This window comes from Diorhabda carinulata, chromosome X (genome assembly GCF_026250575.1).
Source record: "Diorhabda carinulata isolate Delta chromosome X, icDioCari1.1, whole genome shotgun sequence".
Taxonomy (NCBI): Eukaryota; Metazoa; Arthropoda; class Insecta; order Coleoptera; family Chrysomelidae; genus Diorhabda; species Diorhabda carinulata.
This window is the reverse complement of record NC_079472.1, coordinates 23,656,720-23,677,189: the sequence shown is the minus strand read 5'-3', so window position 1 is coordinate 23,677,189 and position 20,470 is coordinate 23,656,720. Positions and strand designations below refer to the sequence as shown.

The 20,470-nt window shown below is 29.5% G+C and overlaps 1 protein-coding gene across 8 annotated transcripts in view; it reads left to right on the top strand.

The window, feature by feature from the left end:
* LOC130901729 (RNA-binding protein Musashi homolog Rbp6) overlaps window positions 1-16,481 on the top strand; it is a 1,060,444-nt gene extending 1,043,963 nt beyond the window's left edge. For all 8 annotated transcript variants that reach the window (XM_057813296.1, XM_057813291.1, XM_057813297.1 and 5 more), the window contains one exon: window positions 1,791-16,481. In XM_057813296.1, coding sequence (XP_057669279.1) covers window positions 1,791-1,832 — 42 coding nt within the window. In that variant the 3' untranslated portion in view covers window positions 1,833-16,481. The remainder of the gene's footprint in view (window positions 1-1,790) is intronic.
* The last annotated feature ends 3,989 nt before the right edge of the window (window positions 16,482-20,470 follow it).

Sequence of the window (20,470 nt, the reverse complement as noted above, 5' to 3'; positions counted from 1 at the left end):
TATATTGTAAATGAACTGTATAATTACTATAGCGATCATTGAATATAATTTAGAAAGTGAACTGAGTAGTAACAATATTGATGTCGTATTGAATCATGAATGAAATTTTAATTTATATTGCTTGAAAATAGTTTCAGAATACATCTATTATTTATATTTTCATGTTTTCTTTTAGTCTTTCGACTGATCGTTGATTAGATAAAACTCAATATAATGGTCTGTTCAATATGACTTCTTCTAACAAAATTGGTAAAAACTTAATAGTTCATAAAACGAGTAGATTGTCTTTTAAGTTAATTTCTAATATTCATTTCATTTTAATTCTATCTCTATCTACGTGACAACAAAAAAGTGAAATAGTTGACAAGATGGCAGTTTGATGGAAGATTGTCTTTTTATGAGAAAACTACTACATTAAACAAATTTTGTACACTTTAGGCAGACAGTTTCTCATGTTTTCTCAAACAAATATGGCTTATTACCTGGATATTTTTCCAAATTCGTAAATAGAAATGAATTAAAATAAGAGATATTAGGTAAATATGGTGATTGGGGCGATAAATTTGAATGTAGTTTGACCAATAGAAGACGAATGAATGGGCATGGATCTTATTTTCAACATCAAAACGTGTCAGCGAATCGGTATAATATTGGCCCAGTATTTTTTTCTTTTAAATAATTAGTAAAGATTATTTAAAATTTTTTCTGTTGCTTGCGAGATCTTTTCTCGGCTGAAATCCATTTTTTCTGCGGAATTTTTGTTTTCTAAAGCTAATAGTGTACCAAAGTCTCATGTTCTTTTAAAATCGGTGGAAAAATCACTTGAGTCTCATTCAACGACATCCAAACCTTCGTTTAATAATACGATGAGCCTTTTGATCCCCATTAAGCAAACTGGGTAATTCCTTGTAGAAACATTTTCATATAAAACCCATACATAGTTCTGAAAAACTTGAGTTAATGGATATCATAACTTGTTTATTTAACAATTTCTTTCGATGTATATTAGAGTGAAGAAATTATTGAATATCAGAATCGCCCAGGTTTATAAAGTGAATATTAGATGCTAAATTTCTCCATCGTAGCCGCTGCAAACCAATTTTCTGCTAGATAAATTTTAAGTAGAAAAAATCTATACATGAGACTGAAAATGAGAAAATTACAGTTTCAATTTACATAGCGGGGTATAGTAATAGTGTGAAGTATCTTTGATTTTTATATTTTTACATATTTTGGTTAAAAAAAAAACACATTTGAGCAATATATTGATATGTTTTTTATAAATTGCGGACGCGTCATTAATGTTTCCTTTTAGAACTTCTTAATATAGCAGGCGGTTTGTTTACAGTATTTTTTTATATTTGTTTTGTTTCTTTTTGTACTAGAACTTTGTAAATTTTATTTAGGTATATAAATGATTTGTGAAAACACAGTAAGTTAGTTTTGGATAAATAGTCGTAGTGGGTATTTAGTGTAGGGTAGTGTATTTTATAGTGGGTAAATAAATTAAAAACGTAAGAGTGTAAATAAATACGAAAAACGTTACAATATTGAGATTCTAGTCTTATTTCGTGAAAATATTGTGAATATTTATCTACAGAAATAATACACGAGAGGACAACAATCCAATAAGATTGATTAATCTCTTACATATTTTTGAAGACGTATTTGGCAACAACAAAAAAGCTACATGGTGTTTTATATATCTTGTAAACTATTTTAATACATAAACTTATTTGTGATGAACTGAGTTTATATTGTTGTTCGTCATTGTCGTTTTTCTTTTCCAGGGTCCTCTTATCCCGGCTGCATTCACCAATGGCTACCATTGAGTCGAAGTACTATCTAGTGTTGTGTGACCCAAAAATCGGCAGCTACGTGATGGCATCACAACTGCACTTGTACATTCACTTTATGTATAATAATCTAATTATGTAGCACCCCCGCCAGGCGAGGCCCACTTGTTGTTGTAATGTTTGGTGTACGCGTACCGCTTCGTCGCTAATCGGTAGCTGACGAGACCTCCGCCAATTTGTCAACATTTGTATACACTGAATCCAAGTTAGAGGTATACTTTTAATGCATTTCAATCGTATCTCAAAATAAATAAATGAATGATTTCTTCCAAAGTGGTTCATACAAAACGTTACCACATGACAAAACTTAAATTTCAATTAAATGGTGTTAAATACCACAGTTATTAGGGTGATTAAAAATAAAAAAGCACTTCTGCGAAACTTACCGCATCAATTTGGAATCATTTCTAAATGGTCTAAATCATCCTTCATATCTTAAATGAAAGCTTGATGAGATTAACAGCTGGGTCTTTTAAAACTGAAGGTAACAACTAAGAAATGAACTTTTTGTAGTTATATTGTGTCACTATGACTCATTGTTTCGGTAAATTTTGATAACTGCATCTCCTTCTGCCATAACAGAATTTTTAGGCAACTGGAAATGTTCGAACACCATGAATAAGGCTCGAATTCATATGCAAAGGAATTACATGAAATATGAATCTCCAAATATGCAACAATGCATGTAAAGTGAATAAAATGTGAAAAATCGATAAGTGCATTTGTTTTTATTTATCTTCTTAATATGTATAACTATTCACAAACATTGATAGGTTATTATTATGTACTATCGAATAAATTTGTACATTTTCTACGTCGAACGAAAGTAATACAAGTTTAAAATTCATTTTTGCTAAAAGCATTTAATAGTTAAGACTCATTTTTTGAATATATACATATATTTATAATTGATTGGTCAATAGTTGTCTGGATTTCATAAACCGTTGACTTCAAATTTTGAATTGATTGCACCCTTAAATAAACTTTTTTTCATACTCTACTGTAAGTCGACTTTACAGTACTAATTTGAGTCCGGAAAATGGCACTTTACGGTATCTTTGTTCTTTACAGTTCTTTACAAAATTCAATATTTCTGCCTTTGTTTACAATATTACATCAGAGACTGTTAATTTCTATTTTTTTAAATAAGAGAATAATCAAAGGAGATATTTTTTAGTAAATTTGTCAAATACGACATTTCATACTTTAATATAATTTTGATTTTATTTAAAACCGAAAACAGTGTGAAAAAAAACCATATTACGATATACATCCGTGAATTTATTATTATTAATATGTGTGTAGCAGCATCAGTCAGCATTAACACTTTTTACAATATTTTCCAAGTCTGCGCGCATGTCCTTCGATAAATAAAACTTGAAGGGGTCTTCTTACTTTTTTGTAAAATTGGTTGACAAAGTCTGCGCCAAATTTCACATTTCTCGCAATTTATTTTATGAAGAGGTTTTTTTCAATGCTGGACAAAAACAAATGTGAACTGAGAAGCATTATAAATATTCAGTAATTTGAGTAAATATGTGCAGAAAGAATGCAAAAGTTACCATGAATTTGAATGATATGCAAAAATATATATTCAGCATATAATCCGAACTTTAATCATGAGTGTAAAACATAAACTGTGTTAAGTAGTCATATATTATTATAGAGTAATTCAAGTGATTCGACAATATTCCAAAAGTTTCACAAATATGAAATTTAAATTTCAAATGTCAAAATATTAAAGAGAAATAAAAAGATTTAAAGGTATATAAAAATTTTCCATCGCTGAAAATTTTAATCGTAAAAGTATTGATCAGTGGATTAGTTTTAGATTTCTTCTTTCCTAATTTGATTTTGGCTTATAATGAAAAATTGATATATTAATTCCATAATTATTATTATCACAATTTTTATAACAATAGACACATCTGAAAAGTTGAAATAAAAATAGGAAACTGGCACTTTCAATTCAAAACAGAAAATGTACCTAGAACACTACATTGGAATAGCATGTTGTTTTCCTTTTATTTAAAGTACAACTCTAAGTCGTTCTGCTTAAATCCGAATCACATGAATCACCAATATAAAGATTACATTATGAAATTTATGTTGAGGAAGATTTAACAAAATATTCAGTTTAGTCTTTTAATGTATAAGCGACACAAAGAAACCTTATGATCATTCACAAGATAATATTCAACAGTAATTATACTGTACAAAAATATGTTCATACAGTTAATTGACATAGATAAATCCCATAATAAATAAAAATAATTCGTTATGTGATACCATTGAAAATGCATATTTTCGACAATTAACAGTAGTGTTAACGCTACTGATATGAAAAATACGATATTACATACGAGTGTGAGAAGTTGTTGGATCATAATAGTACGAAATACACATTTTCCGTACTAGTTTATAGGGCGAAATATTAAATATTCCGTGTAAGTTGTCGAAAATGATGATTTTGTGCTAGCCAAAGTTTAATTGGCTGCTTAATTTTTGTTTCTACAAAAAGCCCGCGTATAATGTAGCGAAGTCGATTCAAATGTTGCCAAATGGAACTAATGCCAGTAATAATACCTGATATTTTCAATATTCCAATCGCAGCTTTTAATAAAAGTATCTTCAATTAACATTTATGATCACAGATTAACGCCAAAAATATGATTTTTATATTTCAATTTTTAGATATTAAGATTTACGTTTAACGATACATTCTAATTCTATATTAAATTATGAGATATAGGTAAGCATTACATGGGATATTTATATAAATCTCATTTTGGGAATCCCTGTAAAAAGTACTTTTATGCTCGAAATTATAATTTTGGGCCAAAGCTTCGAAAACACGACGCTTTTAGACAATTTGTAAATGTAATAGTGAATTTTTATATCAGACAAATCGATCACTTTGATAACTAGAAAATGTTCACGGTTTCTATATCGATATATAGTACCATTGAGTATCGCTCTTGGTGCATAAATTAGACGCTTGAAGCTTGCCCTGTGAAATAGTTTTTTCTTATTGAGTATAACTGTATATACTTTTGAGTACTATTACTGTAATGTACCTTGTATCTTTCTCTGCAGCTACCGATAATGCGTCTTTCCACCAAACACAGGCACTATTGGTTAACGTCTTGCGTTATATTACATATGATGTATTACAGGGTATCTTAAAAATGGGATACATTATCCTCACATATATTATTATAATTAAGGACCAACTTGGCAACTGCGTCAACTGTAATTGAAAAAAGTTTGAGGCGTTGCCGTGGTTAGTTGATTATTTTACTGTTTTAACTTTTATTTTTCAATTTACTATAGTTGTTTTATATAAATTTTATTATTAAGTATATATGATATATTGTATTATTTATGAGATATAATTAAATAAGTTTTTATGTTGCGTCACGCATTTGAGCGGTCAATGTATACAAAATATTCATTATGTCTTTTTAAAATATTGTATATATCATTATTTCTATTATCGTTACTTAACGCGTGAAGGAACAAATGGATTATAAAGAAGCGCTTTCAATCTCATGAGCAAATCAATTTAGATTCCTCTACATCTATGCTGTGACCATCTGTTAACCTGTAAGTATTTTTTTTCATTCTAATAGTTTTTTTCTTTCTTTTTTCAAGTTGTCGCTTGAAAACTGGTTTGAAGTAACAAGAAATTGCTATAAATGTAATTGATCACTATGATATATTGTTTTATAAATCAAGTTTCAATTATATATTTCCAATACTACTTATAATATAAAACACTCGTACGCTTATTAATATTTATAATTTCTTCATATCTTCAAGAATTTTAGGCTTAATTAGTACAATTCATTGAATGCCAATGACTACAGTGATTTTCACATCACAATTAAAAGTATTTTGATTTGAATATCTGTTTTTCTGATATATTTATATATATACCTTGAGTCTACTTGTTGTAACCATTTGGAAAACTTGAAAGAAAATTCTGCATTATCTAAACATCAAATACTACCAATAGATGAAATTGTTTTCAAGTCGTATACGAGGTTATTTATAAAAGTATTATTAGGATTTCAAATTATATTGAAATATACAATTACAGCCATTCGGTACTGATTATTTCGTTTCTGCTCTTCACAATGATAAAATGATCTTCCTGATATACTAATATGTATTTGAGGATGAATTTCAGGGTGAGTTTAATTACATGATTTCCTTGTCGCATCATTTATTAGTACCTTGCAATAAATCAATTCCCGTAAGATTTATTTTTGTAGCAATTGCAATCAAGTATTATATTTGGTTACAAACACAGCTACTTGCTTGGACATGTATTACACTCAGGTATTTCAGACAATAGATCAAGCGCCAATTCATCGCTGAAAATCCATTGCAACATAAATCCATCATATTTAAAACCTAACCTAAGTTACATTTCTAGAAACATGAGCTGAAGCTGGGAAAGCTTAAGTTCTTGCAAAATTCAGCTCCGTGAACATAGTGCTTTAGTAGTACATACTTTGGATCTGTCTTGCTTTAAGCTTTCAATGCAGCAGTCATCCAAAGAATTCGATAATTACTAGCAGAATAAAAAGACAGTAAAACGAGAATAATATCAATAATATTGACTCTGAAATCAATTTCTATTGCAATACATTGTCTACCAATAAATTGTGGTAGTGATGAATTGTCGACGATGTAATGATGTATCATGAATGAACATAACACGGGCAAGTAAATGTTGATTTAATTCAAAATGACCTTTCCTTGGTTTTATCAACAAATTCAGCCACTGATTTTGGTACGAAAATCACACTTAATACTACCACACTATTAATTCCTGCTGCTTCTTTCATCTGTTGGTCAGTTTCTTTATTGCCCTTCCAGTGTTGACGGGAAGGGAATATAACATTTATTTCCGATTTCTATGACTCAATTATTTTTTTATTTCATTGGAATTGGGATGAAAATTATAAACTTGTTTTATTTTCAAGAAAATCTGTAAGATCTTCCCATCGTTGTGATCTGATCATTATCACGATCAATGAACAATTTAGTTCTATACTAAATTCCTAGTGTCTGTAAACTAAGGGTCTTACTCAGTAGAAGCTTCTTCAATAATTATAACTATCACTAATATGTGAAATTTGGCACTTTGCTCTGCTTTTACACCAAGCGCTTAGATAACTAATTCAAAAGGCTTCGTCCTCTTCAGTTTTCTCGATTGTTTCGTGTTAATGGATATCTGCCTTACTGTGTCTATCTCCAGATCGCGATGAATACCGCTATTTCGAAAGTACCAGGGTGTATCAAAGATCCTCCTTGACACTTTATTTTGAAATATTTGGATTATTTTGGTGCTGCTTTCGCTGACACATCTCCATAGTAGAATCCGGTAGGTCCATACCGGTTTCAGGATTTGTACATATATAAGTACAACTTGTTGAGTTGTTATTTATTAAATCAAAGGGAAAAAAAGTATTTCAATAAACGTGAAGGAAATATAAATATTATGTTGATTGTTTGGAGAAAATAGTAATAAAGCGGCAATTATTTCTTAAACAACGGTTCATTACTAACAAATACTGGAAACTGAGTACTTTTTCTATTAATTTATGAAGTATTGCCAAGTACCCACACTAAAGGTGATCCACAAGTATTCTCATCTTATTTTGGTCACTCACGTCTAATATTCTAGCTCATCGTCACTTTTTTATCGAGACAAGTCTATCAACGACAAGTATTTAACGGGGATGACCATTTGAAGAGGAAAGTATGTAGAAGTATTATTCTATATATGATTACAAAGAAAAAAATATGTCTAAGCCTTAGTAGAGTGTATTAAGATTTGATTAGGCTCCTTTCTGTATAAAAAACGAATAAACGTATTTTTTGCAGATGATATTTTATAATGTAGTACGTGAATGTTTGGCGAATCTGAATTATCATGTTAAATGTTTATAAATACGTATAATGAATATATTTTTCCAATTAAAATAACTAACATTCTTCCCTAACTTGCGTAAAATTAATTTTTTATCCCAAACCTCGTATACGGTTTTAAAAAATTTATATTTGGTGGTTGCATTTTGAGTTTTGATATACGCAAAAGTTTTTTTGTAGATTATTTTTTCATCAATGATAAAAAAGTTCATAATACCTCTTCAGAACTGTTTTTATCTTTGGCTTCTGTTGTATTTTGGTGAAATATTGTATTGATAGGACTTTTTTCCAATATTAAATATTTTTCAATGGCAATGTTGATGATAAATATCAAAGTACGCAAGCAACGTTGAATTTCCTACCATATGGCGTATCGAACTATCTAGCATTACTTGAACTCAGTTTTCAATCTACTAGATGAACTCCCTCTGTAGAACTATTGGAAATCGTCTAATGCTGGTGAATTTGAAAATTCGATATGGCAGATATATTTCTCGGAATTTGTTCCATCACGCTTAGGTCTGTGTAGCTTGTAGGATATAAAAATCATGTTCGTATTTCTTCATTGTAATATTCTGACCCCTATTAGATCTGTCTAATTGTTTAGTGATAGGCAAGATCAATTTTAAAAGTATATATTATATAAATATGATAAATGTTTCCTGTTATTACATACATATTCTATAGGTCGGACAGCAAAAGAGAACAGATGCAGTAATTAGATATACCCAATAACACGAATGCACATTTCAGTAGTTAGATAATTTTTTGGGTGTATCTAGAATTATTAAGTGAATAATGATTGAACGAGCTTGACTGCAAAAGAATTTACCAGGCTCCTAGTTAGATACATCAAAATTTGCAATATCCTGTTGGTATTCGTGACAACCTGGAAGTTATTTGTTTACTTCTGATCAGTGAAGGCTACTTGACATGATGCAAGACAACGTGTAATCCAAATGAATTTGCTAGGTTAATTATTGGATACATGAAAATTTGAAATATCCTGTTGGTATTCGTGAAAGCCTGAAAGTATTTGTTTATTTCTAATTAGTGAAATCCATTTGACATTATGCAAGAGAACGTGCAATGCAATGCAAGACGCAATATTTCTTGATCAAAAGCATGCGCAGACTGTTTCATGCAAAATGTCGCGCTTGCAATTCTAGACACAAATGAGTTTTTCTCTGACCGCCAGGGATTTCTTAGTTATCTGTCTGCATGTGTATGAGGTTTTCAAATGTTTCTTCATCTATTCTCAACTAATTTTTGTATATTTTCTTGTCTAAAGCTAAACTCATGTTTTCTCTTGTATCTATCTAGGCAGAGCTCACCATCACCTGGGTGCTCTTTTCTGTCCATTAGACTCCAAAAGCAAAGCAGCAGCAGATATAATTATTGTCAATTATTCACTAATCACTTTTTTCTTGCTTACTCCAGCTAGCTTGGCTATTTTTATTTTTAAAACACCCATAAAATAATAAATAATATTTGACATTCGGAAACTGTTTACTTTTATTTATGAAATTTCGATTAGTGGTAACCATGATTTAATGGCAAGTGACTTGTCTTATTATTCTATGCAATATTTTGATCTTTCTTGTACGTTGTCTAGCATCATATCAAGCGGCCTTAATAGTTGAGTACTGGCTGACGTATATCTTTCACGTATTCTAATTCATAACTATTTCAGAATTAATTCTATGCTTGGGGGTGTTTCATCTACAAATTGAGGAAATTTCTTTTGAGATTGTAGTCAGAAGATTCGAAAATTATGATTCTATCAAATAAAACGCTATGTTTTCTTGAAGAACAACATCCAGTGGTTATAAAACTAAAAATCTTTATCATATTTTTAATACAATTGGTTATTAAAACTTTTTGGGAGAAAAAAATTGTATTGCGTCGATCTACATTTGAAGTACGGCCTCTACCAATATTATTTTTTACTAGCATCATTATGGTGATGTTTATATGATCACATACGTTTGAGAAGTAAGAAAAACGCTGCTTTCATTGATTTCTGTTTGAGGAGGAGGTGCCCCTTTATCATAGTAGATAGTTCTAATGGAAAAGATTAATTAGAGTTACTCGAATGTATTGATGTATTGAGGGGGAAGTAAACAATCATTTAGTGGATCTGAAGATATATTTAAGCATTTTATTCTTGTTGGTAGACGTAGAAGTAGTAAAACAAATTTTTTCCTAAAAATTTGTATATGATTGTTATATGTAAACATATAAAACATAAGAAAATTTGGGAAATATGTTCTTAATTGATTGGTTGTATTTACAGACTATGTATGTTTAACTTTACCGAGGACAACGTTTTTATATTAAAATTTTTCTGTTATCATAAAATTTATATGTTCAACATGACCATTCATAGATTTGTTTTGTTGTATTCATTATTCAATGTGATTAGCTTTCGTTTTGATCAATCCCGGAAAACCTGATAACACGAAATATCTCTCGAATTTTTGTAATGTCATATAAACAAATTCACACTACAAATGCCAGCAGGGTATTCTAAATATCAATGTCTTTTACCAGAAGCATATCACTTTTACTCAAGCTAAAATCGTATCAATCATTTTTTCTAGAAATATTATTTTAAAAAAATTGATTATTTATACCAATTTAAAACTTGAAATACAAACTGGGAAAATTTCAACGTTCAAAGTTCAAAAACACACAAAAATGGAAAACATTTTAGTATGATTCATATTTATCCAGCCTTTTTCGAATGATAATATTTTTGTTCGTTCTTGTATGAATAAGTCTGGAAGTAACATATATTGGGATGAAATGAAATATATAATAAATATTAACCACGTAATATCTTATCAAGTTTATCTTTCCATTATCACGCTTTTTTATATAAATATGAAACTAATTATCAGTAGGAATTAGCTTGTTCATTGCCTTTTTGAAAATATTAAATTTCAACCACTAACCCGCTTTGCATAAAAATGTTGTGATAGGAATTTAATATAATGATATATAAATAAATAATATATTGAAATTAATGTTATTGCTAAATCTGGAAAAAGCTGTCAAACAGGCAAGGATTTATTAAACCAATTTCAGAAATTGAATTAGAGAGTGAATAACATCTGTAGTTGAAGATATAGCCGAGGGAGAGGTACTGCATTTGACATTTTGATGTGTTACAAAGAGAAAAACTTGAAATTAATAATGATACTCGTCACAGTAACTGTCCAGTTATAACTTTAGAATAAAGATAAAAGAAATTGTGTAGTGTTGAAGTAATGATCGTACCATGAATATAAGTAATAAAAATTTCGCCTGAGACACCATTTATGAACATGACTAATTAATAATGAGTTCCGTCAACTATTTCGTACTTTCGATACTAGTAGAAGTTCAGAAGTCGAGGTATGAACTGTCTCAGAGGGATCGAATAACCATTTCAACCATTCAGTTCAAAAAGAAATCCTGTATTAATTCAAAAATAAAGGCCGATTCATAAACTTAACTTTCTGTTTCTTGGTATTTATGGACAATATTATGAAAAATGACGAAGAGAAAACAATCAAAGCCAAAAGATCACCATAAACAAACAAACATAAAGGGAAATAACTCCAACATCACGCTCTAACCTCATACGAACGGCCGACCGGAAAAGATAAAATTCGGTTATGCTGAGAGACATCAGTGGCAGGCCGATTGGCAAACGGCAACTATTGTCTTATGCAATTCATTGTTTTTAATTTTGTAACTTCAAACGTCAAGATTAAGTAGCTACTTGAGAGTAGTAAGACGTAGAATTCAATTCTTTGCAACATAAAAATATGCAGTAGAATAAAAAGCATAAAATGAATATAATTAAAATGAAAGTAAATAGATTTATAAGACTATGGAAACACGAAGAGGTAACACTATAGGGAGGTAACATATAAAATAAAACAAGTTGATAAGAATGAGAAGAGAAATAAATATGTGAATATAATGAGTCCAGAAATACTTGCAAATATGCAAACAATAAATCTTGCAATAAAATATTCAGATGAATGGATAACCTCTCAACAACAGAGGCACCGAGAAAAGGTAGACAAAAATAGCTACTAATCATGGAAAGAAAATGATTCAATAAATATCAACAATATCACAAGAATGAATGATTTTCAATAATTTCCTTTTTAAAAATAAATATATTTGTTCAAGGTAAACTAGTTTTGAATTCATGTAAAAGAGTTTAAGCATAATGGAAAGAGGAATTGAAAATATTGTTAAGATATGTGAATATAAGTTTGTTATACGTTCCATTCATTAACTATGATGGCGATAAGGAATTTCTCTTTGGATTCGAAATTCTTTGTACTATATTATTATTTTTTGATTATATAGCACAAACGCAAACCATAAAATCATTAGTGTGCGAAGTGTCTCATATGAATATAGGTGTGAAACCATTCTTCTCTTCTGCTGTCTACGATATGACTTTATGTGGTTTATAAGGTGTGTTATTATTTAAATTATTGTTTTCAGTTACGTTTTTCGCCAACAAAAGGCTTGTTATATGAATATTATTACTATTGTTGTCTGACTGACTGCAAAACATGCAAATGCTTGTAATTTTAATGTCTCCTCAGTACAAAAACACCACGATATAAACTAATCAATTAATATTAGATTGAGTGAATACAATGTAATGGAAACACTACTGAGTTCCATTTAAATCAAAATATGATTTGGTTATTAGGGAAAATATATTTTACATCCATTATCATTCCTATCAAGGTAGTTACTTCCTCAAAATATGTTTGTTGAGCTAAAGCGTTGAAATTCAATAGAAAGTATGTATACTCTCAGTATATTTCTATTGATAGCGTAGCTGTTTTAGTGAAATGAATATTTGGTCGCTCATTTAGTGGATTGAGTATAATATGGTTGAATGGTAATGCCCGAATGTGATATCACTAAAAGAGTTCTACCCTCATCCTATGTCATAATTTGTGATTTTAACTTTTTTCTTTGAACTAATATTCTAATTTCCTACGTATATATAATTTTTTTTGCTGAAAGAGGTGTGCGCCAAGTGAGTAATATAGGTAAATACATTGTAGTCAAGTCGGATTTAATTCGATTGGATTTTCTAATAGTCTACTAATTTGAGCTATTTTAATACTTTAATTTCATCCAGGGTGTACAGGATTTAATTTCCATCCAATTTAATTCGCAATTATTCAAAAGTTTCTTCTAAGAAATCTGACGCATTGGAAGTTAGTTTTATAAGCATAACTTGAAAACATCGCTATCTACAAACTTCAAACCTAATACATCGTATGAACCTACAGTGATAAATTATACTATAAATCCACTTTTTTCATTGTCTCTTTATTTAACGTTATAGGGGCAACGGGTACGTGCCAACTACTATTAATTATGAAACTATATTTTCTATAAAAATCTACAATTATGTGAATTCACGATTACGCACAGTTTCTAGAATAAAAACAATTTGAAAATTAAATTTTAGTCTTAGTACCATTGGAGGTTTGTTGTCATCTACTTGGACTTTTTGCGGCTTTTATCAGAATAAAATGATCTTGTGATTGGTTGTACTTTTCATTTGAGTAAAGTAAATCATAATTAATCAATAGTACGGATCAAAATAGAGTAGGAAAGAAAATTGGCCTGCAAGATCGCCCGATTTCAATCCAATTGTTTTGTAGATTTCATTAATCCAAGAGCATTAGATTCCAGAAACTACGAATTTCATGTCATACAAAAAATAGTTGCCATTTAGATCAAATATTATGAAATTTGTTATGAAACTTGTTTCAAAAACGTCAAAAAGTTGGTATGAAATTTATTTTTTCTCGAAATCAGCATATAAAATCAAATATCGAATTTCATTTTATCTCACAGTTTTCATATTCACTTCAAGAATTTGTTAAAAAAATGTATAAACAAAAAATTTGAAGAATTTCTCCCGTTTGCTGCAACTAGCATACAATTTATCACGACGCATTCATACAATTTACGAAGCTAGTAATTAGCGTTTTTGAGATATGCTTGAAAAACTGACTTAACAACGTCATCTTCAAAAGCTGACAGCCCCACTGTGGGGAATAATCAATAATAATAAATAATAAAATAAATAGAATAAATAGAATAAAATAAATAGAATAATATCAATTTCAGTATTTTTGGCGAATTTACTTAATCTCGTATTTTCAAAAGTTGATCCTGTCACTGTACCTTCTTTGCAAATTACAAGATCACCAATTATTCATAGCAATGAAACGATATTTTTGATATGATTATTGGTGTGTAATTGTTGTTTTTCCTAATAAGTATCATTAACCAAAGTTTTTGTAAGTATTATGAGACCTAACCAAAGACTAGTTCATAGGCTGGATGCGGAAAGTTGATTTAGATGGTCCTCAGAGGTAGGAAAAGTTGCAACGATTGACTTAAATTAATAAATTGTAGAATTAGTCAACGTTTCCATGAAATGTTGAGAAACTATTTTCACCTCGGTGATGGGGTGCTGATGCTAGATATACCGATAAACAAAAATAATGACACTTAGATTTTATTTTACTTTACTTGTATATTTTTACATTAATTTTTTTGATTGTTTGGTTGAATTGTGTTACAAGCAAATGAGTCAATTAAAAAACAAGATGCTCTTTGTCCCCTTCATCTACTAGAAATTGTATCTAAAACAAGCCCGAAAGAGGAACCTGATAGTACATACCTACCAAAGATATGGAGGAATCTGTATATAATATGGTCATTATATTTGAGTGTCGGGTAGGTTTAGGCTAAAAACCAGTTTTTAAAAAAGCGGTTTTTGAAGGTGATCAAATGATTTTAAAATGTCAATACTATTGTCAATGATATTTTTTTTTGGTATCTATATGTCAATCCGCAGCAATATAATGATGTAGATAGTTTCAGGAAAATTAACCAAAAATAAATAATTGGTTTTTTTATAAATTTTGATATTTGCAGAACTGTGTTACATTTGCATTGAGTAATAGGTATAAGTTAGCATTAAAAATATTTTATTCACGTAGATCGATCCTAAAAGAACTAATTAAACATGTGAGATAGACAAAATATACCACTTATTTAAATTTATTGGATATTTATCCTACCAATTTATTCCAGAATGGTTCATTTCAAATTTTATTGAGTCTTAGATCAATTGAACAGATCTATATAAAAAACGGTTTTCTCTTCCAAAAATCAAATTCTTCAGCTGTTTAGGAATTCATTTGTATAACATCGTTTTTATATATGTACCCTTAACAACTAAGCTCTGGTCTTTGTGTGGTATTTATGATTATATTTTTTACAAATTCAGTAGAAATTATAAATATGTAAACATCTTCAAACTATAATAATTAAAATTATGCGCAGATCTTTCTTCCATCTACTTAAAATTTGTCAAATGTCTCTCATTCCTGGACTTATCAGGGTATATTTCAGCAGTATTTGATAACATTTCGTTTTTCGATACCTTTTAGTAATTTTTCCCGAAAACGTACCTATACGCACTGTTACTGATTCTTCCTATTTCATATTCCATTTCAACTTATTGTTTCTATAAATCATCGATTCTGTTCATTCTACTTCTACTGGTATTCTTTAATAGGAGGATAGCAGCCAAGGTTCAGACGTTGATGAAATTTTTAGTTGTCCATCACTTTGGATTCTAGCTTACGACTCTTGATGTATTAGGAATATATTTAAATCATCAAATACATGATTACAATAATTCGAGTTTTCCAAGAGAGAATTTGGTGAGTGAAATAATAGAAATCAAAACAAAATTGTGTAAAAATTAATAATCGAAGTCCTTTACCATGAATATAACTAATAGTTTCAACCCATTTAATCAGCTGGCAATCTTATTTCAACTGCCCAAGTTTTCTTTCAACCTCGAGAAGCCGAATATAATCTATTATTCCTGCTTCCAATTATTTAAGTTGGAGCACTGCATTCAGTATACTTTTTTTCTGAGAATTCACTGAAATAACACTTATTTCATTCTTTGCCTAGCTATAATATATTTTATAATGACAAGAGAAAAGGAAGATTCACCCCAACATAATAGAAATAATCCAAGACTAGAACATATAATTACACATATGTCAGAATTGGACAAGGAGACAGCCTCACCTCGAACTCGTTCAGTATCATAATGGATGAGATTATAAATGAGGTAAAGCAAACTGGAAGAGGATACTAGATGAAAAACAAAGAAATAAAAATAGAATGTTATGCTGATGACGCAGTGATTATCTCAGAAGACGGAATTAACTTACAAAGGCTACTGTATAGGTTTGAATAAATAGCGAAAGCTTTTAATATGCAAATATCCTTGAAGAAAACCAAATATTTTACAGTATACAGAGAACCAAGAAAATCTAAACTCGCAATCAGTGTATAGAAGAATATCCAGAAGCGAACATAACAAGTAATAGAAATCATATCAGGGTACCTGAGAGATGTAATTTGGTGGAATAAATATATTACTACCAGGAGCAGAGTCAGAATATATAAGACCTGTGTGAGACGAGTAATGACATACGCGATAGAGACCAGAGCAAAGAACACCATACCTAAGCGTCTTTTAAGAACTACTGAAGTGCGAACGCTTAGATCAATAGCGGGACACACATTATTTAACCACAAGAGAAATGATGAAATAAGGGAGATATGTGACATCCAGGATGTAGTGAGATGGGTGAGAAATTGGCGAAGGGAATGGAGAGACCACGTGGACGTAAGATGGTATCAAAGCTAGTCTTCATCGTCCCAGTTGCATCTAGGCAACCATTGATGCAAACACAGGACTAAGTCCTAACGTACGATGAAGAAGAAGATAATGTCAAATAGAAATATTACTAGATTGAAACATTCATTTCCAAATAAATGAGGGAGACCATTTATTCATCCAGAACAGTCCTGAGATTGAGTATTTTCTTAGTTATTTCATCTTCTATAGAGGTTTAATTTCTGAAATCATTTGAAATGAACTATGATTAGCTTAGTAAAAAACTTCCGATGTTAAAATAAAAGTATTCAATATCGAATGAAATCAGTTAAAAATAAAGAATCTTATGAAAATCAGTCACTTCAAAAGTTCATTTCCTATTATTTAGGATCAATTGAAAAAAATATTTACCGTATAAAGCTTCTTAATCGTTGTTTTGCTTTGTCAAAACAGTACACAGTCACGCAATCTATGACAGATTAGGAAATTTTAAAAATGAAGTATCTACATTTGAATACACTTGTCTAAAATTTGATAATATATTTAAAAATATGGGCTGACGCAATCAGTCTTAATTTATTTTGGAGTCACAAACTTTTGATGTATTATATAACTGAATGTATTAAATGTCCTAGTGAAATGTTATTAAGTAGTTATAACAATTTAAGAAATTCCAATTTAAAATGATAACATGTTTGTTATCATTTATTTATAAGGATCGGTCTACAATGCCGACGCTTGGGAAACTAAAGAATGCAAATTACTGATTTATCTGTAATTGTGTATTTCTAAACAGCGAAAAGTTCGATTCAACAAATTTCGCATTATTCACTGTTGTTGAATGAACTTTGCGTCTGTGTTCTGGCAAATGGCTTCGCAATATCTCATATTAAAGAAGAGTTTAGTACTAGTAAGTAAACAGCCGAAATTAACAACATATCAAACGCCAGATACAGACAAGCGCGGCAAGATTCCAGAAACACGCCAAAAAGTTAAGAAACTAATTAATGACTATATGTAATGTAACTAATCTTCTCAAAATAATATTTAGGTTGTTTCTAAATAAGCGTTATCCTTAAATTTAAATTATTATTCATCTGAACAGCAAACCAATAATCTTCAAGAAAACATAATATGAAAAACAATATTGTGATTTAATAACAAATTACAAGAAAAAACGCATCCTATATAACGGGGCATCTATATCTGTTTAATTTTTTTTTCAAATCCAGATCTTCTGCTATCATTCCAAAAGGTACCAGGTATTGTATTATATTATAATATTATGTAAACTCGAAATTGCATGGATTCAAATTATTATCAATTTTTTGTTAAAATCGCTGCAAAGACTTCCAAAAGTCTAGTTACCCTTCTTTCTATATATTTTTTATCTTGGGAATTATTTGCTCCATACAAGTGTAGATAGACATATTTTGATCCTATCAACATCCTCAGTATTTATTTTGTTTTGTTGATATTTTTATTTTCTTTTCTCGTTTTCTTCTACCTTTTATTCCATCGGTTTAATTTATTATAGTTCTACTCTACTCTCTTTGTCTTTACTGTACCGATCTTCTTATTTCTAATAGATTCGTTTCTACCTCAGTAGTACTTTCTTATTTGTTTAAGCGTCATTTAAATTGATTTGATGTTAGTTATTCCTTAAAACTTTACAAAACTTTCATCAAATTACTTTTTCTTCCTGTGCAGATGATACAACTCTTTCTATTTCCATATAAAATTCTACTCCTCCCTTAATTAATTGATTCTCATTCTCTCTACTATTTATATTTTTCATTATTTCTTGTAATTCCTGTCATATTTTTTGTATTGCAATATTTTTGAATTGTATACTGGGCACTATGTCTTTCAAATTGTTTATTTTGTCTTGAAACGAGATATCTGAATGAAAAACAATTCCGAGTAAGTGGAACGGATGAAAATCTATCAAGAAGCAAAAACTTGATACGTTAAAATGTAGTTCTGTTGATTCTCTACTTCTAGTGTGTTAAAGTCAAGGAATAATTGGATTGCGACCTGATCCACATATGCGAATAGTACTACTAGTTATTTTCAATACTTTAGCGTGTGTTAACTATCTTAGTCTTTATGTTAACATAACTGTAAGGTTCCAAAAGTTTTTTTGCCCATTTTTCTATATATTTTGTTATTCTGAGCCTGATTTCTAACATACTAGTGTAATTATAGATATCATTTCAATGTCTTTAGTATCTGATATTTTGATCTTTTGTTTTGTTGGTATTTTCTTTGTTTCTTATAATTTCTTACATAGTTTTTGTATCGCAATATTTTTGAATTGTATACAGGGCACTATGTCTTTCAAATTGTTCATTTTGTCTTCGTGTTGATAAACACTTAATTGACATGAGAGATCTGAATGGAAAAAAATCAATTATATTCATTTCGTCATCGAGCTGGAAGTTTTTTCCATTGTTATTGACTTTCCTGAACAATAGGATGCTATTTTATTTTTCATAATATCTTTTGGAATATGTAACTTGAGTATTAAAGATAAGTTAAGTGTGATATTGTGATAGGAATTTATTCAGTTATTCCATTATGGTTCAGAATTCAAGTTTATTACATGTATAGATTTTTATTAACGATATAAACACAATATTCTTTAATATGTGTGTTAAGATTATTATACTACAAAATTGTATCGGCTTTTTAGAATAATTTATGGGCAGCAATAAAGTAGATAAGTTAAATGATAAACAACAGAAAAGTCAATTCATCGAATGTACAATAACATTCCATATTGTATCATTATAGGCTAGTATTTAATCTAGTATTACGTGGATGAATTCTGATTTTAACGTTATAATAATAAAAGTATTCGACCAAGATATTAGCAATTGTTATACCAAATTCCTAAAAATTGCCAGATATTGAGTTAGTATGTTGTTTGAATGATATTTGTTCAACAGTTTTGTTAAAGTGTGTTACATTACATTGTGAATATCAGTATATAGTACAAATCATTCATGAGAAAAATACGAGTAGACATAAATTTGTAGTAACTTGTCTTAACTATCATATTATTTATGTTCAAGACAGAAAATTAACTTTTATAAATCTCTAAATAAAAACAAAAAAAAATAATCTTCAAATTAGTACTTAAATTGTTGGCTAACTTTTGGTGTGTCTCTCCTCGCTAAGATGAAGGTCGGCAACTCTGTTTGAGTAATAATTTCGGTTTTTTATCAAAAAATGACCCGAAGAAGAGATTGAAACGTAAAAGGTATGAACTTAATACTTATGCGTTTGTTTGGTCTCAAAGGAGAGGTAGAAACATACTTAGTAAGGTAAGGCAAATTATTTAAAAACAACTCGTAATATCTACGTTGAAACAGATCAACAGAGTTGTCGATCAGGCATCTCATAGTCTTTTAGAGGCTAGATATTAAGATAGTTATGAAATATTCATTATTTAAGGTTGTGACTACAATTTTGCGCTTGACATTCTATTCCATGTAGATGAATTCTAGTTTCCTTTGATTGGGTGATTCTAGAGTTAAATGGAATATTTAATCGAGCAATTACTTTTGCATAAGAATTTCTTGTGCAAAAAATAGTCACTTTCATTATTCAATGTATAAAAAAAATTTATCTCGACAATATTAATTCATACTGTGAAGTTTTCAGTTGTATGTTAAAAATATTGTATATCGTGGGCCTTACTATACACTGAAAATTAAAACGTGCTGTCCAAATTTTATTATTACTATTTCAGTTGACCTTGACATTATACAGAGTGATGTTTTCCATTTTTCCAATTGTATTTAAAAAGTATATTACCAATATTTTCCTCACCACACTGTATAATAAGTTTCCGTAGAACGGTATTATGTAGATTTACGCCGTTCTTATTCTTCTTTCTTACTTAAAA